The 22422-nt window shown below is 45.1% G+C and overlaps 1 protein-coding gene across 3 annotated transcripts in view; it reads right to left on the bottom strand.

Annotated features, from left to right (window-relative positions):
- LOC119961240 (hemicentin-1-like) overlaps window positions 1–22422 on the bottom strand; it is an 89873-nt gene that overhangs the window by 15890 nt on the left and 51561 nt on the right. For all 3 annotated transcript variants that reach the window (XM_038788686.1, XM_038788685.1, XM_038788687.1), the window contains 4 exons: window positions 21551–21823; window positions 12984–13256; window positions 9800–10087; window positions 7524–7826 (listed from right to left, as the gene is read on the bottom strand). In XM_038788686.1, the coding sequence (XP_038644614.1) occupies window positions 7524–7826; window positions 9800–10087; window positions 12984–13256; window positions 21551–21823 (1137 nt within the window). The remainder of the gene's footprint in view (window positions 1–7523; window positions 7827–9799; window positions 10088–12983; window positions 13257–21550; window positions 21824–22422) is intronic.

Genomic DNA, 22422 nt, shown 5'->3' on the forward strand with positions numbered 1-22422 from the left:
TCTGCCACCTCTCAGCCCAGCTCTGCAGCTTATCTATGTCCCTCTGTATCCTATAACATCCTTCAGCACTATCCACAACTCCACCGACCTTCGTGTCATCTGCAAATTTACTAACCCATCCTTCTACACCCTCTTCCAGGTCATTTATAAAAATGACAAACAGCAGTGGCCCCAAAACAGATCCTTGCGGTACACCACTAGTAACTGAACTCCAGGATGAACATTTGCCATCAACCACCACCCTCTGTCTTCTTTCAGCTAGCCAATTACTGATCCAAACCGCTAAATCACCTTCAATTCCATACTTCCTTATTTTCTGCAATAGCCTACCGTGGGGAACCTTATCAAACGCCTTACTGAAATCCATATACACCACATCAACAGCTTTACCCTGATCCACCTGTTTGGTCACCTTCTCAAAAAACTCAATAAGGTTTGTGAGACATGACCTACCCTTCACAAAACCGTGTTGAGTATCGCTAATCAACTTGTTCTTTTCAAGATGATTATAAACCCTATCTCTTCTAACCTTTTCCAACATTTTACCCACAACCGAAGTAAGGCTCACAGGTCTATAATTACCAGGGTTGTCTCTACTCCCCTTCTTGAACAAGGGGACAACATTTGCTATCCTCCAGTCTTCCGGCACTATTCCTGTCAACAAAGACGACATAAAGATCAAGGACAAAGGCTCAGCAATCTCCTCCCTGGCTTCCCAGAGAATCCTAGGATAAATCCCATCTGGCCCAGGGGACTTGTCTAATTTGACATTTTCTAAAATTGCTAACACCTCCTCCTTTTGAACCTCAATTCTATCTAGCCTCGTCGACTGAACCTGAGTGTTCTCCTCGACAACATTGTCTTTCTCCAGTGTAAACACTGACGAAAAATATCCATTTAATGCTTCCCCTATCTCCTCTGATTCCACACACAACTTTCCACTACTATCCTTGATTAGCCCTAATCTTACTCGAGTCATTCTTTTGTTCCTGATATACCTATAGAAAGCCTTAGGGTTTTCCTTGATCCTATCCGCCAACGACTTTTCGTGTCCTCTCCTCGCTCTTCTTAACTCTCCCTTTAGGTCCTTCCTGGCTAACTTGTAACTCTCAAGTGCCCTAACTGAGCCTTCATGTCTCATCCTAACATAAGCCTTCTTCTTCCTCTTGACAAGTGCTTCAACTTCCTTAGTAAACCACGGCTCCCTTGCTCGACAACTTCCTCCCTGCCTGACAGGTACATACTTATCAAGGACACGCAGTAGCTGTTCCTTGAAAAAGCTCCACATTTCGATTGTACCCATCCCCTGCAGTTTCCTTCCCCATCCTATACCTCCTAAATCTTGCCGAATAGCATCATAATTGCCTTTCCCCCAGCTATAATTCTTGCCTTGCGGTATATACCTATCCCTGCCCATTGCTAAAGTAAACATAACCGAGTTGTGATCACTATCCCCAAAGTGCTCACCTACATCTAAATCTAACACCTGGCCGGGTTCATTACCCAGTACCAAATCCAATGTGGCCTCGCCCCTTGTTGGCCTGTCTACATACTGTGTCAGAAAACCCTCCTGCACACACTGCACAAAAACTGACCCATCTATAGTACTCGAACTATAGTATTTCCAGTCAATATTTGGAAAGTTAAAGTCCCCCATAACAACTACCCTGTTCCTCTCGCTCCTGTCAAGAATCATCTTTGCAATCCTTTCCTCTACATCTCTGGGACTATTCGGAGGTCTATAGACAACTCCCAACAGGGTGACCTCTCCTCTACTGTTCCTAACCTCGGCCCATACTGCCTCAGTAGACGAGTCCTCAAGCGTCCTTTCTACCGCCGTAATACTTTCTTTGATTAACAATGCCACACCCCCCCCTCTTTTATCATCTTCTCTGTTCTTACAGAAACATCTAAATCCTGGAACCTGCAACAACCATTCCTGTCCCTGCTCTACCCATGTCTCCGAAATCGCCACAACATCAAGATCCCAGGTACCAACCCATGCTGCAAGCTCACCCACCTTATTCCGGATGCTCCTGGCGTTGAAGTAGACACACTTCAAACCAGCGTCCTGCTTGCCGGTGCCCTCTTTCGAACTTTTAACCCTATCCCTGACCTCACTACTCTCAACATCCTGTACACTGGGTCTACAATTTAGGTTCCCATCCCCCTGCTGAATTAGTTTAAACCCCCCCGAAGAGCACTAGCAAATCTCCCTCCCAGGATATTGGTACCCCTCTGGTTCAGGTGAAGACCATCCTGTTTGTAGAGGTCCCACCTACCCCAGAATGAGCCCCAATTATCCAGGAAAACAAAACCCTCCCTCCTGCACCATCCCTGTAGCCACGTGTTCAACTCCTCTCTCTCCTTATTTCTTACTTCGCTAGCACGTGGCACGGGTAACAACCCAGAGATAACAACTCTGTTTGTTCTAGCTCTCAGCTTCCACCCTAGCTCCCTGAATTTCTGTCTCAAATCCCCATCTCTCTTCCTACCTATGTCGTTGGTACCTATGTGGACCACGACTTGGGACTGCTCCCCCTCCCCCTTAAGGATCCCAAAAACACGATCAGAGACATCACGAACCCTGGCACCTGGGAGGCAACACACCAACCGTGAGTCTCTTTCGTTCCCACAGAACCTCCTGTCTGTTCCTCTAACTATGGAGTCCCCAATGACAAGTGCTCTGTTCCTCTTCTCCCTTCCCTTCTGAGCAACAGGGACAGACTCTGTGCCAGAGACCTGCGCCCTATTGCTTACCCCTGGTAAGTCGTCCCCCGCAACAGTATCCAAAACGGTATACTTGTTATAGAGGGGAACGACCACAGGGGATCCCTGCACTGCCTGCCGGTTCCGTCTGCCTCCCCTGACGGTAACCCATCTACTTTCTTCTTTTACCTGAGGTGTGACTACCTCCCTATAACTCCTCTCAATAACCTCCTCCGCCTCCCGAATGATCCGAAGTTCATCCAGCTCCAGCTCCAGGTCCCTAATGCGGCTCTCGAGGAGCTGGAGTTGGGTGCACTTCCCGCAGATGTAGTCAGAAGGGACACGAGAGGTGACCCTTTCCTCCCACATTCTGCAGGAGGAACATTCAACTGCCCTAGCCTCCATTCCCACTGAACTAACTTCCCAACTAATGAAAAATAAAAAACTTGTTAGTTTAGCAATCCAACGGACAGAGCTTTTTTTTTGGTTAGAGGAGGAGGATGGATGGGAGACAGTACGGGTAAAGCTGTCACTCGAGAACAGCCCCTTCACAAACCACCTTCAACCTACGCTGACCGCACTGCACGTATGCAAATCTCCCCGGAACAGCCAATCAGAAGCTCTGCTCTGCTGCCCTCTGCTGGATGGTCACCTTCCGTCGAACTCCTCGGGTCACTGATGCAGGTGCACCTTCAACTTACGCTGACCGCACTGCACGTATGCAAATCTCCCCGGAACAGCCAATCAGAAGCTCTGCTCTGCTGCCCTCTGCTGGATGCTCACCTTCCGTCGAACTCCTCGGGTCACTGATGCAGGTGCACCTTCAACTTACGCTGACCGCACTGCACGTATGCAAATCTCCCCTGAACAGCCAATCAGAAGCTCTGCTCTGCTGCCCTCTGCTGGATGCTCACCTTCCGTCGAACTCCTCGGGTCACTGATGCAGGTGCACCTTCAACTTACGCTGACCGCACTGCACGTATGCAAATCTCCCCGGAACAGCCAATCAGAAGCTCTGCTCTGCTGCCCTCTGCTGGATGCTCACCTTCCGTCGAACTCCTCGGGTCACTGATGCAGGTGCACCTTCAACTTACGCTGACCGCACGGCACGTATGCAAATCTCCCCGGAACAGCCAATCAGAAGCTCTGCTCTGCTGCCCTCTGCTGGATGCTCACCTTCCGTCGAACTCCTCGGGTCACTGATGCAGGTGCACCTTCAACTTACGCTGACCGCACTGCACGTATGCAAATCTCCCCGGAACAGCCAATCAGAAGCTCTGCTCTGCTGCCCTCTGCTGGATGCTCACCTTCCGTCGAACTCCTCGGGTCACTGATGCAGGTGCACCTTCAACTTACGCTGACCGCACTGCACGTATGCAAATCTCCCCGGAACAGCCAATCAGAAGCTCTGCTCTGCTGCCCTCTGCTGGATGCTCACCTTCCGTCGAACTCCTCGGGTCACTGATGCAGGTGCACCTTCAACTTACGCTGACCGCATTGCACGTATGCAAATCTCCCCGGAACAGCCAATCAGAAGCTCTGCTCTGCTGCCCTCTGCTGGATGCTCACCTTCCGTCGAACTCCTCGGGTCACTGATGCAGGTGCACCTTCAACTTACGCTGACCGCACTGCACGTATGCAAATCTCCCCGGAACAGCCAATCAGAAGCTCTGCTCTGCTGCCCTCTGCTGGATGCTCACCTTCCGTCGAACTGTGGAACATAAACAAATGTTCTGCACTTACATCAGGATAATTTCAAAAAAATTGATTCAGAATTGGCTGGACTGGACTGGGAAATGAATTGACAGAAAATGCGATTGACCCTGAATTGTTCATGACTTAGAACTACGAGCGAGTAAGAAGGATTTTGGGAAGGCGACTAATCAGCCATGGTTAACAAAGACTGTGGCAAAATTTGTGGGCGAAACTTAGGATTGGGAAAGTTTCAAAAACCAACAGAAGATCATTAAAAATAAGGAAGAGTGAGAAGAAAAAATATGACTCTCAACTAACAAGTAATATCGAACGGATAGTATTTTAACTATATAAAAACGAAACAAAAACGCAGGCCAAGATGAATGTAGGCCCCTCAGTGAATGGGACGGGCGAAATCATAATGAGGATTCTGGAAATGGCAGAGCAGTTAAACAAAGTCTTTGCAACAGTCTTCACGGTGGAAGACACTAATAAAGTGTCAAAATGCTCATACATGGGGTGGGTGGGACAAATACAACCACTAATATTGAAGTAAAAACTAGTCTGGAAACTAATGGTGATAACAGACGATAAGTACCGAGAGCATAATCGATTGCATCGCTGAATGGTGAAAGAAGCATCGACAAAGATCTTCGTTCGAATCTGCCAAGAACCCTTAAATTCTTGAAAACTGCCAATGCCCTTACTCAAAAACGCAGGGAGACAAAAAATACAGGTGACCAGTGGCCATTTAGCCGAATTTGGTAAAAATGATAGAAACCGTTTGAAAGATGTAACAGCAATCAGTTGCAAATGCGTAATATATTAAAATAGAGTCATCAGAACTCCGTGTAGGGTGAACCATAACTCGAATTCTTTGAAGTGGTAATGAGCAGGATTTGTAACATGGAACCAGTAAATGTAATATTTTAGCGCCCATGTTTTTTGGAGTAGAATATTAGCATGGATAGCGGCCTGGCTGAATGATGGAAGACAGAGAGTTGGGATAAGAGAGTCATTTTCAATATGACTGCCTGAAACTAATCCAGTGTCACACCTTTGCGCCACGATTATTTCCAATATATATTGATGACTTGGAAAAAAGGAAGTTGCTTTTTTCTGAAAACCTGTTGCCAAGTTTTCAGACAACAGAGATATGTGGGAAGGCAAATTATGAGGATGACAACATGTGTCTGCAGAGGAAATAAGACCGGTTAGGTGAGGGGGCAATAACTTGGTAGGTGCAATGTGATGTAGGAAGCTGTGCAATTAAGCACTTTGGTAGGAAAAATAAAAGAGCTGAATATCTTTAAATTGATAAAGACTGCTGTAATCATCGAGGGATTTGGTTTTCATGTCAGAAAACGGCAGAATACAAATACAGCAGGTGATTGGGAAGGCAAATGGAATGGTGACCTTCACTTCCAAGCAAATGGAGTATAAAAAGATGGCAATCGTGCAAAACATGTATCATGCACCGGTAGGATACAGGTGGAATTATATTAGTAGAGTTTGCCCCTTTTTAAAGGAAATATTAATGTTATTGGAGGCATTCCAGAGTGAGTGCACAAGGTTGATCCCGGGTATGGAGGGAATTGGTTACGAGGAGATGTTGCGTTGGTTGAGCATAGACTCATTTGGAATTTGAAGAATAAGTGACGACCTAATTGGGACATATGTGATCTTTCGGGGTCTCGACAGGGTGGAAGCTAAGATTTTGTCTCCCTTTCAGAGGAAGTCTAGGAGAACAGGGCATCATTTCAGCGCGAGGTGTCGCCCATTTTAGGGATGATTAGGAGAAATGTATTCTCTCAGAAATTAGTGAATCTATTTAATTTATTACCGCAGAGAGCTGTGGAGACCGAATTGTTACGTCTGTTCAAGGCTGAGACATATGTATATATATATTTACCAGTACGATAATCAAAGGTCATGGGGATAAAGTAGGAAAGTGCAGTTGAGGATTATACCAGAGAAGGCATGATCTACATCTGTTCCTATGCATTGAGAGACAGAGAGCGCGAAGAAGAATGACAGTGAGAGGTAGAATTAATATAATTAAAGCGAGAGAGTGATATGAGTCACATGAGATTTAACTTCCGGAATTTTCTGAATAGGGCAGATGTCGCAAGGGTATTCCCCATGGTTGAGAGGCCGAAAACACGACACAGCATTCTCATGATGGCGAGTTCATCTCTCACGCCTGGAATGAAGAAATTTGTCGCCGCCAGTTCGTGGAAAAACTTTGAAATTCATCAGCCAGCGAGAGCTGCGAAAGTGCTGTTGAGAGATCCATGCCGATTATTCCTTAAGGCCTTGTCCTAATAAGTTATTTGTATTTGTTCGTGGATGTGGGCGTCAAGATGTATTGGCCATCCCTGAGGGAATTTTAGATAAATCAGATTGCTATGCATCTGTAGACGCATTTATGCCAGGCTCGGTACGGACGATAGATCTCCTTCTCTGAAGGTCATCAGTAGTCCAGCAACAATACTACTACGCCATTCCCTCCGCTAAATTGCTGAATTGTGGAGGGTGCTTGCAACTTGCTACATTCCTCTTCAGAACCGTATCAAGTTAAACATGGCAGACGCTGTGCCTTCCGTGAGTTAGAAATCAGTAAACCGCATCTACAATTTAAATTGATAAATTAAATGGGATATAAAAAGCAGGCTGAGCTTAATGTGCCAGTTTCTCAAAGCTGGTGAGACCTGAGAACAGGGGCATATTTCTATTGTTATGGGCGTGGCGCGGTAAAGCGGAAGTGCTGGATAGAGGGCCAGCGATAGGTGGAGATTGACAAAAGTGAGGTGATAGCCCAATTTCTGTCGCAATGATCACCATTTATATTCCCTTTGTCGTTCTGTCCTCGACATCTTTGTTAATTTCACCTACCGTTGTCCCCCACTCCCGCTCCACCGCTCCTCTCCTCTCGCGCCCCACCTCTACTGTAGTGTAATTCGAACCGTATTTCCAGTTCCTTCCAACCTTGGGAAAAAGGCATCCAGACTCGAAAGATTTGTTGTCTACTCTCTGAAGATCTGCTGCCAATATTTTCTAATTATGTTTCAAATTGCAGCATCAGCAGTAATTTGCTTTTATATCAATAAATTAGTTACCTGAGAGAGCCGCTTCGAAATAGTTGCTGGTTGTGTTAAACATCATCTCATCAATCCCTCTGTTGATCGCAACACAGTGATATCGCCCTCCATGGTGCGCCTCGAATGAATCGACAACCAGCTCGTTCCCCTCCGCATTTAAGTGATAAGATTCGCTATTGTTTGTTAACTGGAGATTGTCTTTATACCACAGCAAGCGGGGCGTGGTCCCTTCCTTCAATACACACTGCAGAACCAGGCGGTGCCCAGCTGCAATCACTGTCAGGTTGTCCTTGGAAGCAAGAGAAGCTCCGGCTACAGGGACTGCAGAAGAACAAACGAGGTTCAATACTGAATGAGTGAACTTACTGCATCAGACCAAATCTGGGATCAGAATTGTAAACAAATGACGATAAATCGAGTGAACGAATTAGGTCGGCGCAGAAAAAAATGCCGACGTTTAATTTTATCGGCGTGGACACCTCACGCACTATTCCTCTAATATTGAATGGTACTATCTGTCGTTCAATTTCTGGAAACGACAAAACATACCTAGTTTCCTCCAAAGATCTACATTTAGTGCTGGACAGTCAGAGTTAAAGCACAGGCTGGTCGTAATATCACCTGATTCATCTTCAAAATGAAAGTTCTAATATCCTTGGGGCACAGGTTGAGTTCCTACCGATACTATTGAGGAATATAAATTCGATTGCTCAATATCACCTCGCATATGAATCGGATCTGAATTATGGTAATCAGAAAAATGTGTTGAGCTCCCGATATACCATAGAAACACATAACCGTTGTGTCACGGAGGAGGCCATTTGGCCCACCGTGTCTGCTCAAGCTCTCCAAACGAGCCTGGTGGTTTCATGCATTTTCCCCGCACATTGTTCCAAGAAATTTATCATCCAGCCTTGAATGACTTAATGAACTTGTCTCCACCACAATTCCTGGCACTGAATTCCACACTCGAATCACTTGTTCCTTTTCTCAAGTCAAATTTGCTTCTTTTGTAAATCAGTTCACATCTGTTCCCTCCCGTTCTCGATCGGTTTACGAGCAAGAACAGTTGCCCCCTACACCCTCGACCATAACACACCCTTATAATTTCTCACATTATTTTTCATACGATGCATTTAAGTCAAAACGACGTGTGTACGATAAGATTGTTAAGGAAGGAAAGATGGCCTGAAGACTCATTCAGTAGCAGTTCCATCGCTGAGTACCTCACTACCAACGCCTGAAGGTAAACATTGACCATAAATTGAGCTCAATTACCGATAGGAAATTATAGCTGCCTGAGCAGTTCGAACACGAGCAATCATGTTGCTAGTAGATTTTTTCAGTACACTCCAAAGTCCGCCCTCCATCGACAAGTCACACGACAGGATATAATGGAATGCTCTCAACCAGCATGGATGACTGTAGCTCCAAAGACTTTCAAGAAACTCGACAGCATTGCTACTGCTTCCGCAAAAATGAAATTCCACCACCACTAACGAACAGTAGCAACCATGTTTGCCAGTTATACGGGGCACTGCACAAACACACCAAGGTTTCTCAGACAGTTCCTTCCAAACCTATGAACCATCTAAAAGGACAAGAGCAGCAGATGCATGGGGCATCCATCGCCTGGAAGTTCCCGTTCCAAATCTTTCCCCACCCTGACTTGGACTTTCCATCACTGTCGCTGGGAAAAATCCTGCATTGTATTTTGTAACAGTCCTGTGGGTGTACCAACATCTCAGGGCCGCAGCGGTGAAGGAAGGGAGCTTATCACCGCCTCCTGAATGGCAAGATGGGATTCGGAAAACATGCTTGTTTTGCCACCGTCGATGTAATTCAGACTAAAAATTCTGAATTACGCTCAACTGCTCTCTGAGATGACACAGATTCAGTCAGATCTAGGGGAATTGTGAATCGGGGGTGGGGGGGGGGGTAAATTACCTTGATGTTCACGTCCAAATAAATAAAAGAGCCATATTTCCACAAAAGCTTCCTCCCATGATGGTGCTATATTAATACTCACCAGATTACCTTATTTAACAGTGAAATGACTGCTGCCACTTATGTTGTCTAGACTCAAAAGTGCTCCTGCAATTTATTATTTTTTGTCACATTCGCGGGTTTCAAGCATGCTGCCCCTCCCTCCATTCTATATAATTGCTAATATAGTGAGTGCTTTATTTCGAACCGACAGAGAAATCAGAAAATCGATTTGACGCTATGTCCATGACTATATTTCTTCAAATCACTAGATTTGTTATTCTGCTAAGGCAATTTTAGCAACTCACCGATCACTGATAGCACAATCTGTTCACTTTGTAGAGGATGCTCGGTCGCCTGGTTTACAGCCAGGCAATAGTAACTCCCTCCATCGTATCTGCTGACATTACCAATTTCGTACGTAAAGCTGGTCAGGTTGGACATCTGCTGGTAAATGTCCAAACTGGGTTCCTTGTAGAAACGGTAATTAATTGGTGGAGTCCCGCTTGGCACTGAACAGCTTAACCACGCAGTCTCCCATTCTATTGCATCACTCCTGGGATGTATTATCAGCTGCGGCGTTGACACTGGATTTGCTGTAAAATATATCCACATCTTAGATATTTAGCGTCAGCAACCCCTCGGCCCAAGACCGCAATAAATATCAGAGAGTCGTGAACACAGCCCAATCCATTACAAGAACCTGCCTCCCATCATTGACTCCATCAACATCCCCCGCTGCCAGGGGAAAGCGGGCAGCATAACCAGAGCCCCCTCTTACCCGGCTTACTCACTCTTCCAACCTTTGCCATCGGGCAGGAGATACAGAAATCTGAGAACACGCACTGGCAGATTCAAAAACAGATTCTTCCCGCTGTTGCCAGACTCCCGAATGACCCACTCATGGACTGAACTGATCTCTGAACACATCTTCTCTGCTGTGCAGTGCCTCACTCTGTGTGATTCATCCAATGCCTCGAGCATGTGCTAAAATTGTGTATTTATCGTATGTGCGATGTTTTTCATGTATGGAATGATCTGCCTTGACTGTACTCAGAACAAGACTTTTCACTGCACCTGGGTACACATGACAATACATCAGAGTCAAACGAAATCAAAAAATCGGGACAGCATGAGGCGGCACGGTAGCACAAGTAGATAGCACTGTGGCTTCACAGCACCAGGGTCCCAGGTGCGATTCCCCGCTGGGTCACCGTCTGTGCAGAGTCTGCACATCTTCCCCGTGTCTGCGTGGGTTTGCTCCGGGTACTCCGGTTTCCACCCACAGTCCGAAGATGTGCAGGTTAGGTGCATTGACCATGATAAATCGCCTTTAGTATCCTAAAAAGTTAGGAGGGGTTATTGGGTTACGGGGATAGGGTGCAAGTGAGGGCTTAAGTGGGTCGGTGCAGAATCGATGGGCCTCCTTCCGCACTGTATGTTCTATGTTAATAGTGCCGTTTTGGAATTGAGGTGCGATTCTCATAGAAACCTAGAATCTCTACCATACAGAAGGACGTCATTCGGCCCATCGAGACTACAAAGATCCTCCGATAGAGCACTCTTCCGAAGCCTTCTCCCTCGTCCTATCCCCTTCGGCCCGCACACTGATTGTACCTAATGCGCCGGACCTGCAGATGCTTGGACTGTAGGACGAAGCAGGTACACCTGGGAAACCCACACATATACGGGGGCAAACGTGCAAACCCCACACACACAGTCACCCAAGGCCGACGACCCAAGCTCCCTGGCGTTTTGCGGGCCGTCATCAGGTTGCACACAAAAATATTTTTTCACTATACTCCCAAGTAGAGATTTCCCCTCGTTCATTTGTTTTGACAGCTAATGTGATCAATGGACGAAGGCGTATTGTTGGAATCTCTTCCTCATATAGTCCACCCCATTGTATCCGATCAGCACGAACCTTTTCCGAGTCTGCTCCTCCAAAACGATAACAACTCTGCAATATATGGGTATGTAGTGTTGTAATTGTCGGATAACTGAAATAAATGCTGATAAAGTCTGGCAAAAACCCTCATGAGAAAGAAATTCGGGTGTTCGACCTGACTGACTAACTTTGTTTCCGTCTGCATTAATTCTGTCCGACATGGGCCTCACGGTAGCATGGTGGTTAGCATCAATGATTCACAGCTCCAGGGTCCCAGGTTCGTTTCCCGGCTGGGTCACTGTCTGTGTGGAGTCTGCACGTTGTCCACGTGTGTGCGTGGGTTTCCTCCGGGTGCTCCGGTTTCCTCCCACAGTCCAAAGATGTGCGGGTTAGGTGGATTGGCCATGTTAAATTGCCCGTAGTGTAAGGTTAATGGGGGGATTGTTGGGTTACGGGTATACGGGTTACGTGGGTTTAAGTAGGGTGATCATTGCTCGGCACAACATCGAGGGCCGAAGGGCCTGTTCTGTGCTGTACTGTTCTATGTTCTATGTTCTATGTCTATGTCTATGCCAACCTTTTCCAATATGGTCTTCATTGCTGCGACGCTTGTATAGCAAAAAAAACGGGCTGCAATGGCCTTCAACTTTTCAATGTATCCATCTCCCAGCAGTTACCTGCCTGAATTGAGATAGTCTCACCTGTTTCCCCTTCCCTCTTGCCGAAAACCGTCAGACGGTTCTCGGTATCACAGAATCAGACAGTGCGGAGGAGACTATTCGGCACATAGAGTCTGCATCATCACGTGAAAGAAGACCTGGCCTGCTGTCTAATACCATTAATCAGCACTTGGCCCACAACATTGAATGTTATGATGGGCCAAATCTTCATCACCTTCCAATCTGTGCATTCTAGACCGCGACCACCCTTTGGGTAAAAACGGTTTACCTCACATACCCCTTCAACCTCCAGCATCTCACCTTGTACATTTATCCCCTCCCGATTGACTTCTGAACTAAGGGGAACAGCTGCTCCCTCCCCACCCTACCATGGCCCTCATAATCTGACACACTTAAATACTGTCCCTGCCCAATCTTACCTTCTCCAAAGACTAAACATATGCAATCTCTTCTCAAAACATAAATCGTCCATTACAGGCAACATCCTGGTCAATCTCCTTTGCACACCTTCCAGTGCAATCACATCCTTCATCCCATTAACATAAATTGACTGTCTACGTTATTGTCTTCAGAATCAGGAGAAAGACATAGTCCTATTCGCTCACTCTGCATTGCTCCTTCTTCACCGTTATCATGCAACAAACTGCGAATACAACAGTTGTTCTTCCTTATTATCTGTGGCCCAGGTCTATCCCGATAATTCGCTTCTTGTGATAATAGCTCGAAACAACACTGCCCATTCCCTTTGAATTGACGGTCTTCCAAATAGGTCGCACCAGAACAGCACATGTTGCCTCGAATCTATGGGTTTGTTTATCGGCACTCATAATCCTTGTGCCCCAATGATAAAGCGTATTGCTGAGATAAATGGCCGACTATTTCCTGAACCAGAGAAGGGAAACAGCTGCAAGAACTTGTACTCACGATGTATTTTCACCGAAATCGGATCGCTCCGTTTCTTCACTGATCTCTCAGTAGTCGTTACTTCACACAGATAAGTCCCTGAGTCATCAGGCTGTGCTTGCTCCACAATATAAAATTTACCGATTGTTGGCAAATTGAGAGCCTGTCCGCTTCTGAAAAACACGTATCTCAAAGAGGAACGGGAGGAATTTATTTGTACCTCACAGGTGACGTTCAACTGTTGACCCACAAATATTTGGCCATTGTCGGACAACGTCGGTTTGCTGAAGGCTTCTAAGAAAATAAATAACACATGTTACTTTTGTTACCACAAACTATATTTTCGACTGAACAATTTGTGGGGTTGGAGAACACAGTGACAATGGCCAGTTCAGTAAAATTCCGAAACTACCAAAGGATGGATCTTTGCAAGAACGATTTTGTGCAGACGGCATTAATGGAATCAGCACTTTGCGATATGCGAGAAACTGAAAGTCTAACTAGCCTCGTGAATAGATGTGTGGTCAATTTAATATTTTAATGCAACAATCCTGCATACATATTTACATGGCCTCTTTGCATATCCACTTCTACCCATGATTCTGGTATTTCAAAAATAAATGCTCTGACTGATTTCCTCAGCATCATTTGTCGGATTATTCCATCACCAACATTTTCCCTGATAAAGGAATATTTTCTCAGTCTATCTCTGCGCCAACATTGATCAATTGACGCCTCCAGCTTAACTAGCTGCCGAAGCAGAGTTTTACGGTGGTCACTTTAATGTGTGTGGGGAGAGTTGAAATTGCAGAGGACCACCAATCTATCGGACCAATTTAATCCTCAGAACAGATTGGCTACAGTTCAATTTAAAATGAATGGCATGTGACAACAGGTCTCATAATCGTGACACTGAAATGACCATCGATTACTGTGAGGGAAACAAATCTGGTTTACTCTTTTGTGAGCAAATTTAACCAGCCTTACGTAACCGGCCCTGCTTCTCTGGGTTCAGAAACAGAGCAACGTTGTTTATTCCTGGGAATTAGTTCTAATCATTCACTTCAACTGAAATTTGGGCGGGAAACAACTTTTCTTTCTCGAAAGGGCGTTTCTCGCAACACAAAAAATATAGATGTTGATGAAACATGACGTCGCTACGTTTGTGCATTGCGCCATGGTCGTAAATAACAAAGGCTCATTGATGATATTTTCAGGTTTGTTATTGATTTTCTTTGAAGGGAATGTAGAACAGACAGTGGCAGCAAAATGGAATACGAGCAAACCCTATTGATCATTACAGAAAGCCCCGAAAAGTGCTCATTGTTTATGCGTTGTGAAAAGGTGGATCCCATTAAATGCATCGAATTTTCCATGAACATTGTGACACCGAGTTAATAATTGATTTTAAGCAGCAATGTTTCTTTGCATGATTAATTTAAGGTAAGGAATTTCTGGGTACAATTTTGATCGTTCACTTCCTTCCAATATACATAGGTAGGTTTAAGTATTTTCTATCTGCGTATTGCCAGTGGGTGTCACTGTCTTGCCCAGCATCTATTGTTCATCCCAGAAAGTATTTCAGTGTCCACCATATTGCTGTGCATCTGCAGCCACGTGTAGGTCATATCAACAAAGGACGGTGGATTTCCTTCTCTAAAGGCCATTAGAGAATCAGATTTGTTTTACGACAGTCAGCAGGGGCATCATGGTAAATCATTAGACGTTTAATTCCAAGTTTTAGTTATTATACAATTACAACTTCACGACCTGCCTTCGCGGAATTCTAACACGGTTCCCGTAGCATTTCTCTGGGCCCCTTGATTACAAGACCAACAACAATGCCATACGCTACTGCCTTCCATTTTTGCATTGTTATATATCGTAAATACGTCGTGATGTACATTAGTCTCATTGAGGGGTTTCGTATTTGTTGATATAAAACCACACTTAGATCTATGTTGGACAAAGTTGTCTACATCACTGCGGTTTTCAATTTCAGTTGAAAGTGTGTTTCTATTGCGCTGAGAATTTAATGGCGTGAAAGATAACAAAATACATTTTTTGAAATTACCTATTTCTTAGCAACCTGGACGCATTTAGGAAAACGGCATGTTTGAATTTAGTAAGAACCGGAAGGCAGAGTATATGGAACTTTCCGTTGATAGAAGTAATACCTCTCACATCGATGGACAAAGGAACAAGGAGGCGAATGCCAGAAATGCCAGAAGAGTTCCTTAGGGAAATTAGAGAAATAATGACAAGTTATCAAGTAGCATGATGTTAAATGAGCCAAGGAAATTGGATTAAGTTAGTATTCATGTGACCCAAAGCCACAAATATGACGCAAATAGATTGTTAAAGACGAATGTAGACACCCCGCAGACAGAAACCGGGGAATGCATAAGGGACAAAGTAATGGCTGAGCAAGTAAATATATACTTTGCTTCTGTCTTCACAAAATACGGCATAATTCAGACACCAGGAATGTTTGAGAATGAAAAGATTAGTGAGAAGAAGAATTGAGGAAAATCAACTTTAGTAGAGAAACGGTGCTGGGAAAATTGATAGAAATAAAGACGGATAAATCCCCAGCACCTGATAATCCGCGTCGCAGAGTGCTCAAGGAGGTGGCTCTGGAAATGGTGGATCGATTGGTGGTCATCTTGCGGATTTTAAAGTGTTTGAAACAGTCCCTGCAGATTACTGGGTAGCCAATGTCACTCCAATATTCAAAAAGTGAGGCAGAGAGAAAGCAGAAAATTATAGACCAGTAAACTTAACACTGGTAGTTGGAAATATTTTTGAATCCATCATCAAGGACTTCAGAGCGGGACATTTGGAAAGCAGGGGCAGGATCAGTCAGAGTCAGTATAGATTTATGAAGGGAAAATCATGTTGTACAATTCTGATGGAATTCTTTGAAGGTGCAATTAGCACAGTTATCAAGGGGAACCAGTCGATGTGGTATATTTGGACTTTCAGTAGTCCTTTATGAAAGTCCGCACAAAAGATTAGTGTGCAAGATTAAAGCTCATGGGATTTGCGGAAGTGTATTGAGTTGGATAGAAAAGTGGTTGATTGATAGGAAACAAAGAGTAGGGATAAATGGGTCATTTTCACATTGGCAGGCAGTAAGAGAGATCGGTGCTGGGACCCCAGCTATTAACAATAAACATTAATGAATTGGATGAGGGAACAACATGTGACATCTCCAGGTTTGCAGATGATACCAAGTTTGGTGGGAGGGTGAATTGTGACGAGGATGCAGGGATCCTACACCATGACCTGGACAGCATGGGCGAATGGACAAATCGATAGCATATGCAGTAGAATTTGGATAAGTGTGAGTTTATTCACTTTGGAAGCAAAAACAGGAAGGCATATCACTACCTGAATGGTTGTAAATTGGGAGCGGGGAGTTTGCTGCGGGAGCAGAATATCCTTTTGCGACAGTTGCTGAAGGTAAGTATATCGGTGCAACAGGCGGTAAAAGAGGCTAATCGTAGTTTGGCCATCATTGCGATAAATTGCTAGTACAGGAGCAGGAATGTGTTGTCGCAATTATATAGGGCCTTGGCGAGCAAACACCTAGAATACTGTGTGCAGTTTTGGTCTCCTATTCTAACAAAGTGTGTTCTTGTTCTCGAGAGAGTGCAGGGAAGGTTTACCAGGGTGGTTTCTGGAAAGGCAGTACTGTCATATGAGGAGAGATTGATTAGGTTAGGATTGTTCTCGCTGGAGTTCAGAACAATGAGGGCGATCTCATAGACACATAACATTCTGAAAGGACTAGGCAGGGTACATGTAGGGAAGATGTTACCAATGGTGTGTGTGTCGAACACCAACGGTAATAATCTGAGGATTCAGGGTAAAACATTTCGGACAGAGATGAGACGATATTTCTTCACAGAGTGGTGAGCCTGTGGAATTCATTACCACAGGAAGTAGTTTCTTGCTGAAACACTGAATTTATACAAGAGGCGGCAAGATATAGCACTTGGGGTGAATGGGTTCGCAGGTTATGGTGGAAAAGCAGGATTAGGCTATTGAGTAGGATGATCAGTCATGATCGTGATAAATTATGGAAAAGGCTCGAAGTTTCTAAAGACCTCCTCCTGCTCCTCTCTTCTATTTATCTATGGAAATGATCCTAAAGTGTGTGATACCTTACCACTGGCTGTCCAATGGTAGGTGTCGCAGAGAAGATTTCGGTGACAGCGCAGGGCTCCTGTAAAATGGAAAAATCCTTCAAGAAAAATGAATGTAGACTGGAAAGTGGTGGCGCTTGGAATTGGATCCTTGCTCAGTCAAATGAGAGAAAGCAATGTGAGAAATAAGAAGCCGAAGGTTTCTTCGTGACAGCTGAGTTTAGACTGACAGTTGTGAGTCTTGTCCAGTGAGAGAAGTGGACTCACGGTGAAACAGTTATCTTGGGGGTGGGTGGAATTTAAGTATCAATCATTCGTGAATGACATTCGTGGCATCTATCTCTCGGTTTCATTGTGGAATGCATTGAGCCACAGTCATGCTGTGGACTTAAAGGGACTGCCTCTTTGCCGAGAGTTTACAGCGTCAGGTGTATCTTGTTACCAGTGATATCCATAAATCAATAGTGTATTTGTGAAGATAGGGGTCAGGCAGAGAGAGGGGCCTCCTTGAATGCGTGTTGGCCTTCCAGAAACTATGTTCATCTGTGGTTTCTATTAAGCGGCACAAGCTGAGGTATTTAAAGCCCATGTTCCATTATGTGATCTTCCTGTAGTTTCACATCAATAGGGATGGTAACGTTTAGAAGCAGTCACGCCTCATGAACACTTCACTGTCAATGGCCATCAGAGTTCAGCTCTTCAACATTTGGTTTTAAATCGATTATTGAAGCCGGCCGTGGCTTAAATTAGTTCAAGGGAACTCATGAATCTGAACTGTTCGCCCTCAAATATTTTAGGTTCAGGCACAGTCACGAGAGGATTTGTAAAACGCATAACATTATTTGATGAATAACAGCTGTTGGTAGAGTACTGAACAAATATAATTGCTTAATAAGGAGGGATATTAATTATGGTCATTTGTTAGACAGAGTAGCGTGATCCGTGGCCTCTTCAGAGTATCAATCAGCAGCAATTTGTCTGTCTGCACCGCCTTCCGTGGACTTCAGTGATGAAGTACCCGTCTGGCCCTAAACTTAAGGACACGTGGCACTCAAAACTGGCTCCAGTGGGATGTAAAAATGGGCGTGGCGGAGGACGACACTGCAATTGTCCGCAGCTTCTGCTGTGAGCGGGAACGGAAAATGGGGCGCCCAGCAATTTGCTGCAGCAAGGCCGGAGAATCACGGGGCATGAAGGAATGGACACGTCTGCCCAATCTCTTCGTTGAGTAACGCGTTGCCGCAATGCAGGTGATCGTACCGGTCCCCTCGAAATGTAGACAATAAGCTTCTATGCCCAGCTTCTAAGTCGGAGCGTCAGCTTCTGTAATCCCCGGGAATGAGAGGTTGGGGAGAAATCCGGAGAGCGAGTTGTTAGCTCAGATATGGGAGGAGAATGGTCGGGCATGGGGTTCTGGCGTTCTTAATGTGCGGGGGGGGGGGGGGCGTTGGAGAGGAGGGTAAGGATAGGGGGAGGTCGGTCACACATGCAGGGCCGATCAGACATGCGGGTCGATGCGGCGGGAGAGTTCAGGCTAATATATTTAGGGATCAGGTCTGAGGGAAGTTGGGAAGTCCGCTGAGGTGGGTAATTACATCATTGGGAGAATGCTCAGTTGGGGAGGTGTGTGAGTTCCCTGGAATTAGGTGTGTGGTGTATATTGCACGGATCCGTCTGCGCGTTTGGCACTGTTACGCAAAACGTTACAACAGCTCTTCTCCCTTCTAACGCATTCAGAGTAAGCGTATGTATAAAACTGGCAAAAGCATCTGAAGTTAACTGATGGAAATGACATGGTCGGATGCTTCGCAGCCCAGCGCGGTTCAACTGGACAAGTTAACTATTGTGGACAATTTCCAGGGAAACCGATAATCTGTGAACTTCAAATGGACACTCTCCATTACTTTCTGGGAACATCCGACGTAGCTGGGAATGCAGGCAGTTTTGGCCGAAATTATTCACTTCACAAACCACTGGCTGCTTTCAGATTTTGTATTACTGGGCCAATACCAAGGTAGTCGTGGACTGAATGAGACAACGCTTTGAAAGCAAACAATAAATATATCTTCCCACATTTCCACTATATTTATAACGCTTAGAGCAAATGAGGCCACTCACCTGCACTGAAGTTCAGGAGGCCACACGGCCCATCGTGCCTGGAACAACTCTCTGGAAGAACACCGAAATGGGGCCTAATGCTCCGCACTATCCTGTAACTCCATTTAGGACGTTTGGAGGCGTTATTTCATTGCCGATAGACCGAATGTGCATAACATTGGACTTTGGGAAGAAACGGGCGAAACTGGAGGAAGCCACGCATACACGGGGAGATCATCAGACAGTCATCCCAGGTCGGACTTTACCCGGGTCTGTGACGTTGTGAGGCAGCAATGGCAACCACTGTGCCCCAGTGCCTTAGCCCTCCACCCCCCTCCCTCCACACACGCACAGATACAAACGTCACATCCGTTTTCACTCTGCAGTAAATCTCCTCTTCAGTGTCTGCACAAAACACTCCCAGGACAGGTACAGCACGGGGTGAAATACAGGGTAAAGCTCGATCTATGCTGTCTCCATCAAACACTCCCAGGACAGGTACAGCACGGGGTTAGATACAGAGTAAAGCTCCCTCGACACTATCCCCATCAAACACTCCCAGGACAGGTACAGCTCGGGGATAGATACAGAGTAAATCTCCCTCGACACTGTGCCCATCAGACACTCCCAGGAGAGGTACAGCACGTGGTTAGATACAGCGTAATGATCCCTCTCCACTGTCCCCTTCAAACACTCCCAGGACAGGTACAGCACGGGGTTAGATACAGAGTAATGCTCCCTCTGCACCGTCCCCATCAAACAGCCGAAGATCTAGCATGGCACGGGGCTAGGTGCTGTACCACTTCATCTTTTTGTTCATATAATTATTGAATAAATCCCTGGGTGATAGAGTGAGTATGATTTCACCACCCTCGCAGCCAATGCATTCTATAATTAAAGGAAACAGTGCAAGACAGCTGTTAGTGATTTGGCTTTTGTTTCTAATTTAAGTCAGTCAATTGATCGCCACTGGTTCCCAATGACCCTGCCGAAAAACCTGGTTTTTCGCATTCCCACAATGTGGGCATTGTGGGAATCTGCCCACCACTCTCATAGATTGAAAACACAATGTAAAGGGCTATCACTCGGTAGTTCTATCTGTGACAGCAGATATATCAGGTCTGACAATAAATTTACCTGCATGGCAATAATGCAATAGTGCAACAGAATGTCCTGATCGTCATGCACTATTGTAAATTACTAATCTGCATGACTAAAGCTATTTTCAAAATGAGGCAGGCATTCGACTTTCAGTTATTTTGTTACAACTATATCACTTTCTGATGTTCCGATATACCCAGGCAGGGTTGCCGCACGGCAGAGGGAATTCACAGTGACTGTTTTGAAAAAGGGGATTGTTCCATTTTAGTGACGATGGCCTCAGGATTTTAATCTTTCAGTGTGTTACAGGATTGTGGTAATGCAAATATTTGAAGAAAAACATGCAAAAAGGAGAGCCAATTCTTTGTCAGGAACTCAGGAGGAACCCATTCCAAAACTGAACGCAACTAATTTCCGCGGGTGTGAGGGGTGTAAACAATCAATCGTTTGATGAAGTAATTGGCTACATCGTGGAAGGTTTCCGCGCTTTCTTCTAAGCAAGTCAGAACGAAGACACATAAATGTCTCAATGGTCTTTGCTCAGAATCGGCGAAGTTCAGTGAGGCGCCATTTGCTATTTACAGTGGCACAATGGTTAACACTGCAGCCTCACAGCTCCCGGGACCGGTGTCGATTCCATACTTGTATGACTGAGAAGAGTTTGCACATTCTCCCCATATATCTGCTGGGTTTCCTTCAGGTGTTTCAATTTCCTCTTAGGTGGATTAGTCAAGCAAATTTTGCCCCGTCTGTCCAAAGATGTGCAGATTAGATGGATTGGCCATGCTAAGGTGTCCCGTAGTGTCCAAAACGTTTGGTAGGGTTATGGTTTTGCTGGTGTGTGGGCCTCGGGAGGTGGCTCTTAGGGCAGGTGCTGTCTCGATGGGCCAAATGGCCTGCGGTTAAACTGCTGGATTCAATCATTATACGATATAAACAAGTTTTCCTTTTCTTCGAAGCAAAAGTAATCGTTTAGTGAAAGCCCAGACGCCCCAACCCCAATGCCGCACAGAATCGAATTACTTGGCAATAAAGATATGTCGCAAAAATGACAGTTGGTTTAGCACAGTGGGTTAGACAGCTGGTTCGTAATGCAGAACAAGCCCAGCAGTCCGGGTTCAATTACTGTACCAGCTTAACCGAACAGGCGCCGAAATGTGGAGACTGGGAGTTTTCACAGTAACTTGTAACAATAACATATTATTATTGTTCTAAAAAATGATGCATGTCATTCCTCACCTTTTACATAAATATACATGTCCTCGCTCTTCTTTCTCACACCGCGGCTCAAAGCATTCGCTTCACAATGGTAAAGGCCCGAGTCACTCAAAGAAGCTGACGTTTTGAACATAACTTTCTGAACTTGATTTAAAGCCACTGTTTCATTATCTTTCCAAAATGAATATTGAAAAGAAATTGCGGAATGAGATGTCTTCACATTACATTCCACGCTCAAGTACTGTCCCTCGATATTCTCAGCGTCAGCGTTCAATTCCGGTTGGGAAAACAATTCTGTTGAAATAAATACGCGTTGTTAAGTGATCATTTGCACCAAAAGAGTATCAGTATTAATTTTCCCATTGACAAATAACAAGTCTCTAGTATAACTCCCAAAGGTAACTTAGTGTATCGTTTTAGATGTTTTCGCAATGAACTGCCTGAAGGCAATGCAACATTATCCAGTCAAATGGAAAATTCATGAAGGGCAAGATATATTCATAAAAACGATGTGATGTGGATACTGGACATAAACGGAATAAAGTGCTGAAATAGAACAAGTTGTCTCGGAGCATGTCGGGGGCGGGGTTGGCAGCGGCATTGAGGCTTATGATGCAAAGTGTCAGGCTTATGTTTTTGAGACACGGGATTGATTAAAATTAATATGCTCTCGAGAAGTTCTCACCAAAGGTGACAATGAATGTATAACGGACCATTGAAAGAAAAAAACACACATCTGGGTCAATAATGTTCTTTCTGGAGGGTAATCCGTCACCGTGACCCGGGATGGCCAATATGCAACAGCAGGGACCTAAGAGAAATGGGGGCATCAGCAAACTGCCTGTCTGCAATAGCCCAGCAATACATGGAGTTCAAAGGAAATTTAGGTTGAG

This window comes from Scyliorhinus canicula, unplaced genomic scaffold, assembly GCF_902713615.1.
Source record: "Scyliorhinus canicula unplaced genomic scaffold, sScyCan1.1, whole genome shotgun sequence".
Taxonomy (NCBI): Eukaryota; Metazoa; Chordata; class Chondrichthyes; order Carcharhiniformes; family Scyliorhinidae; genus Scyliorhinus; species Scyliorhinus canicula.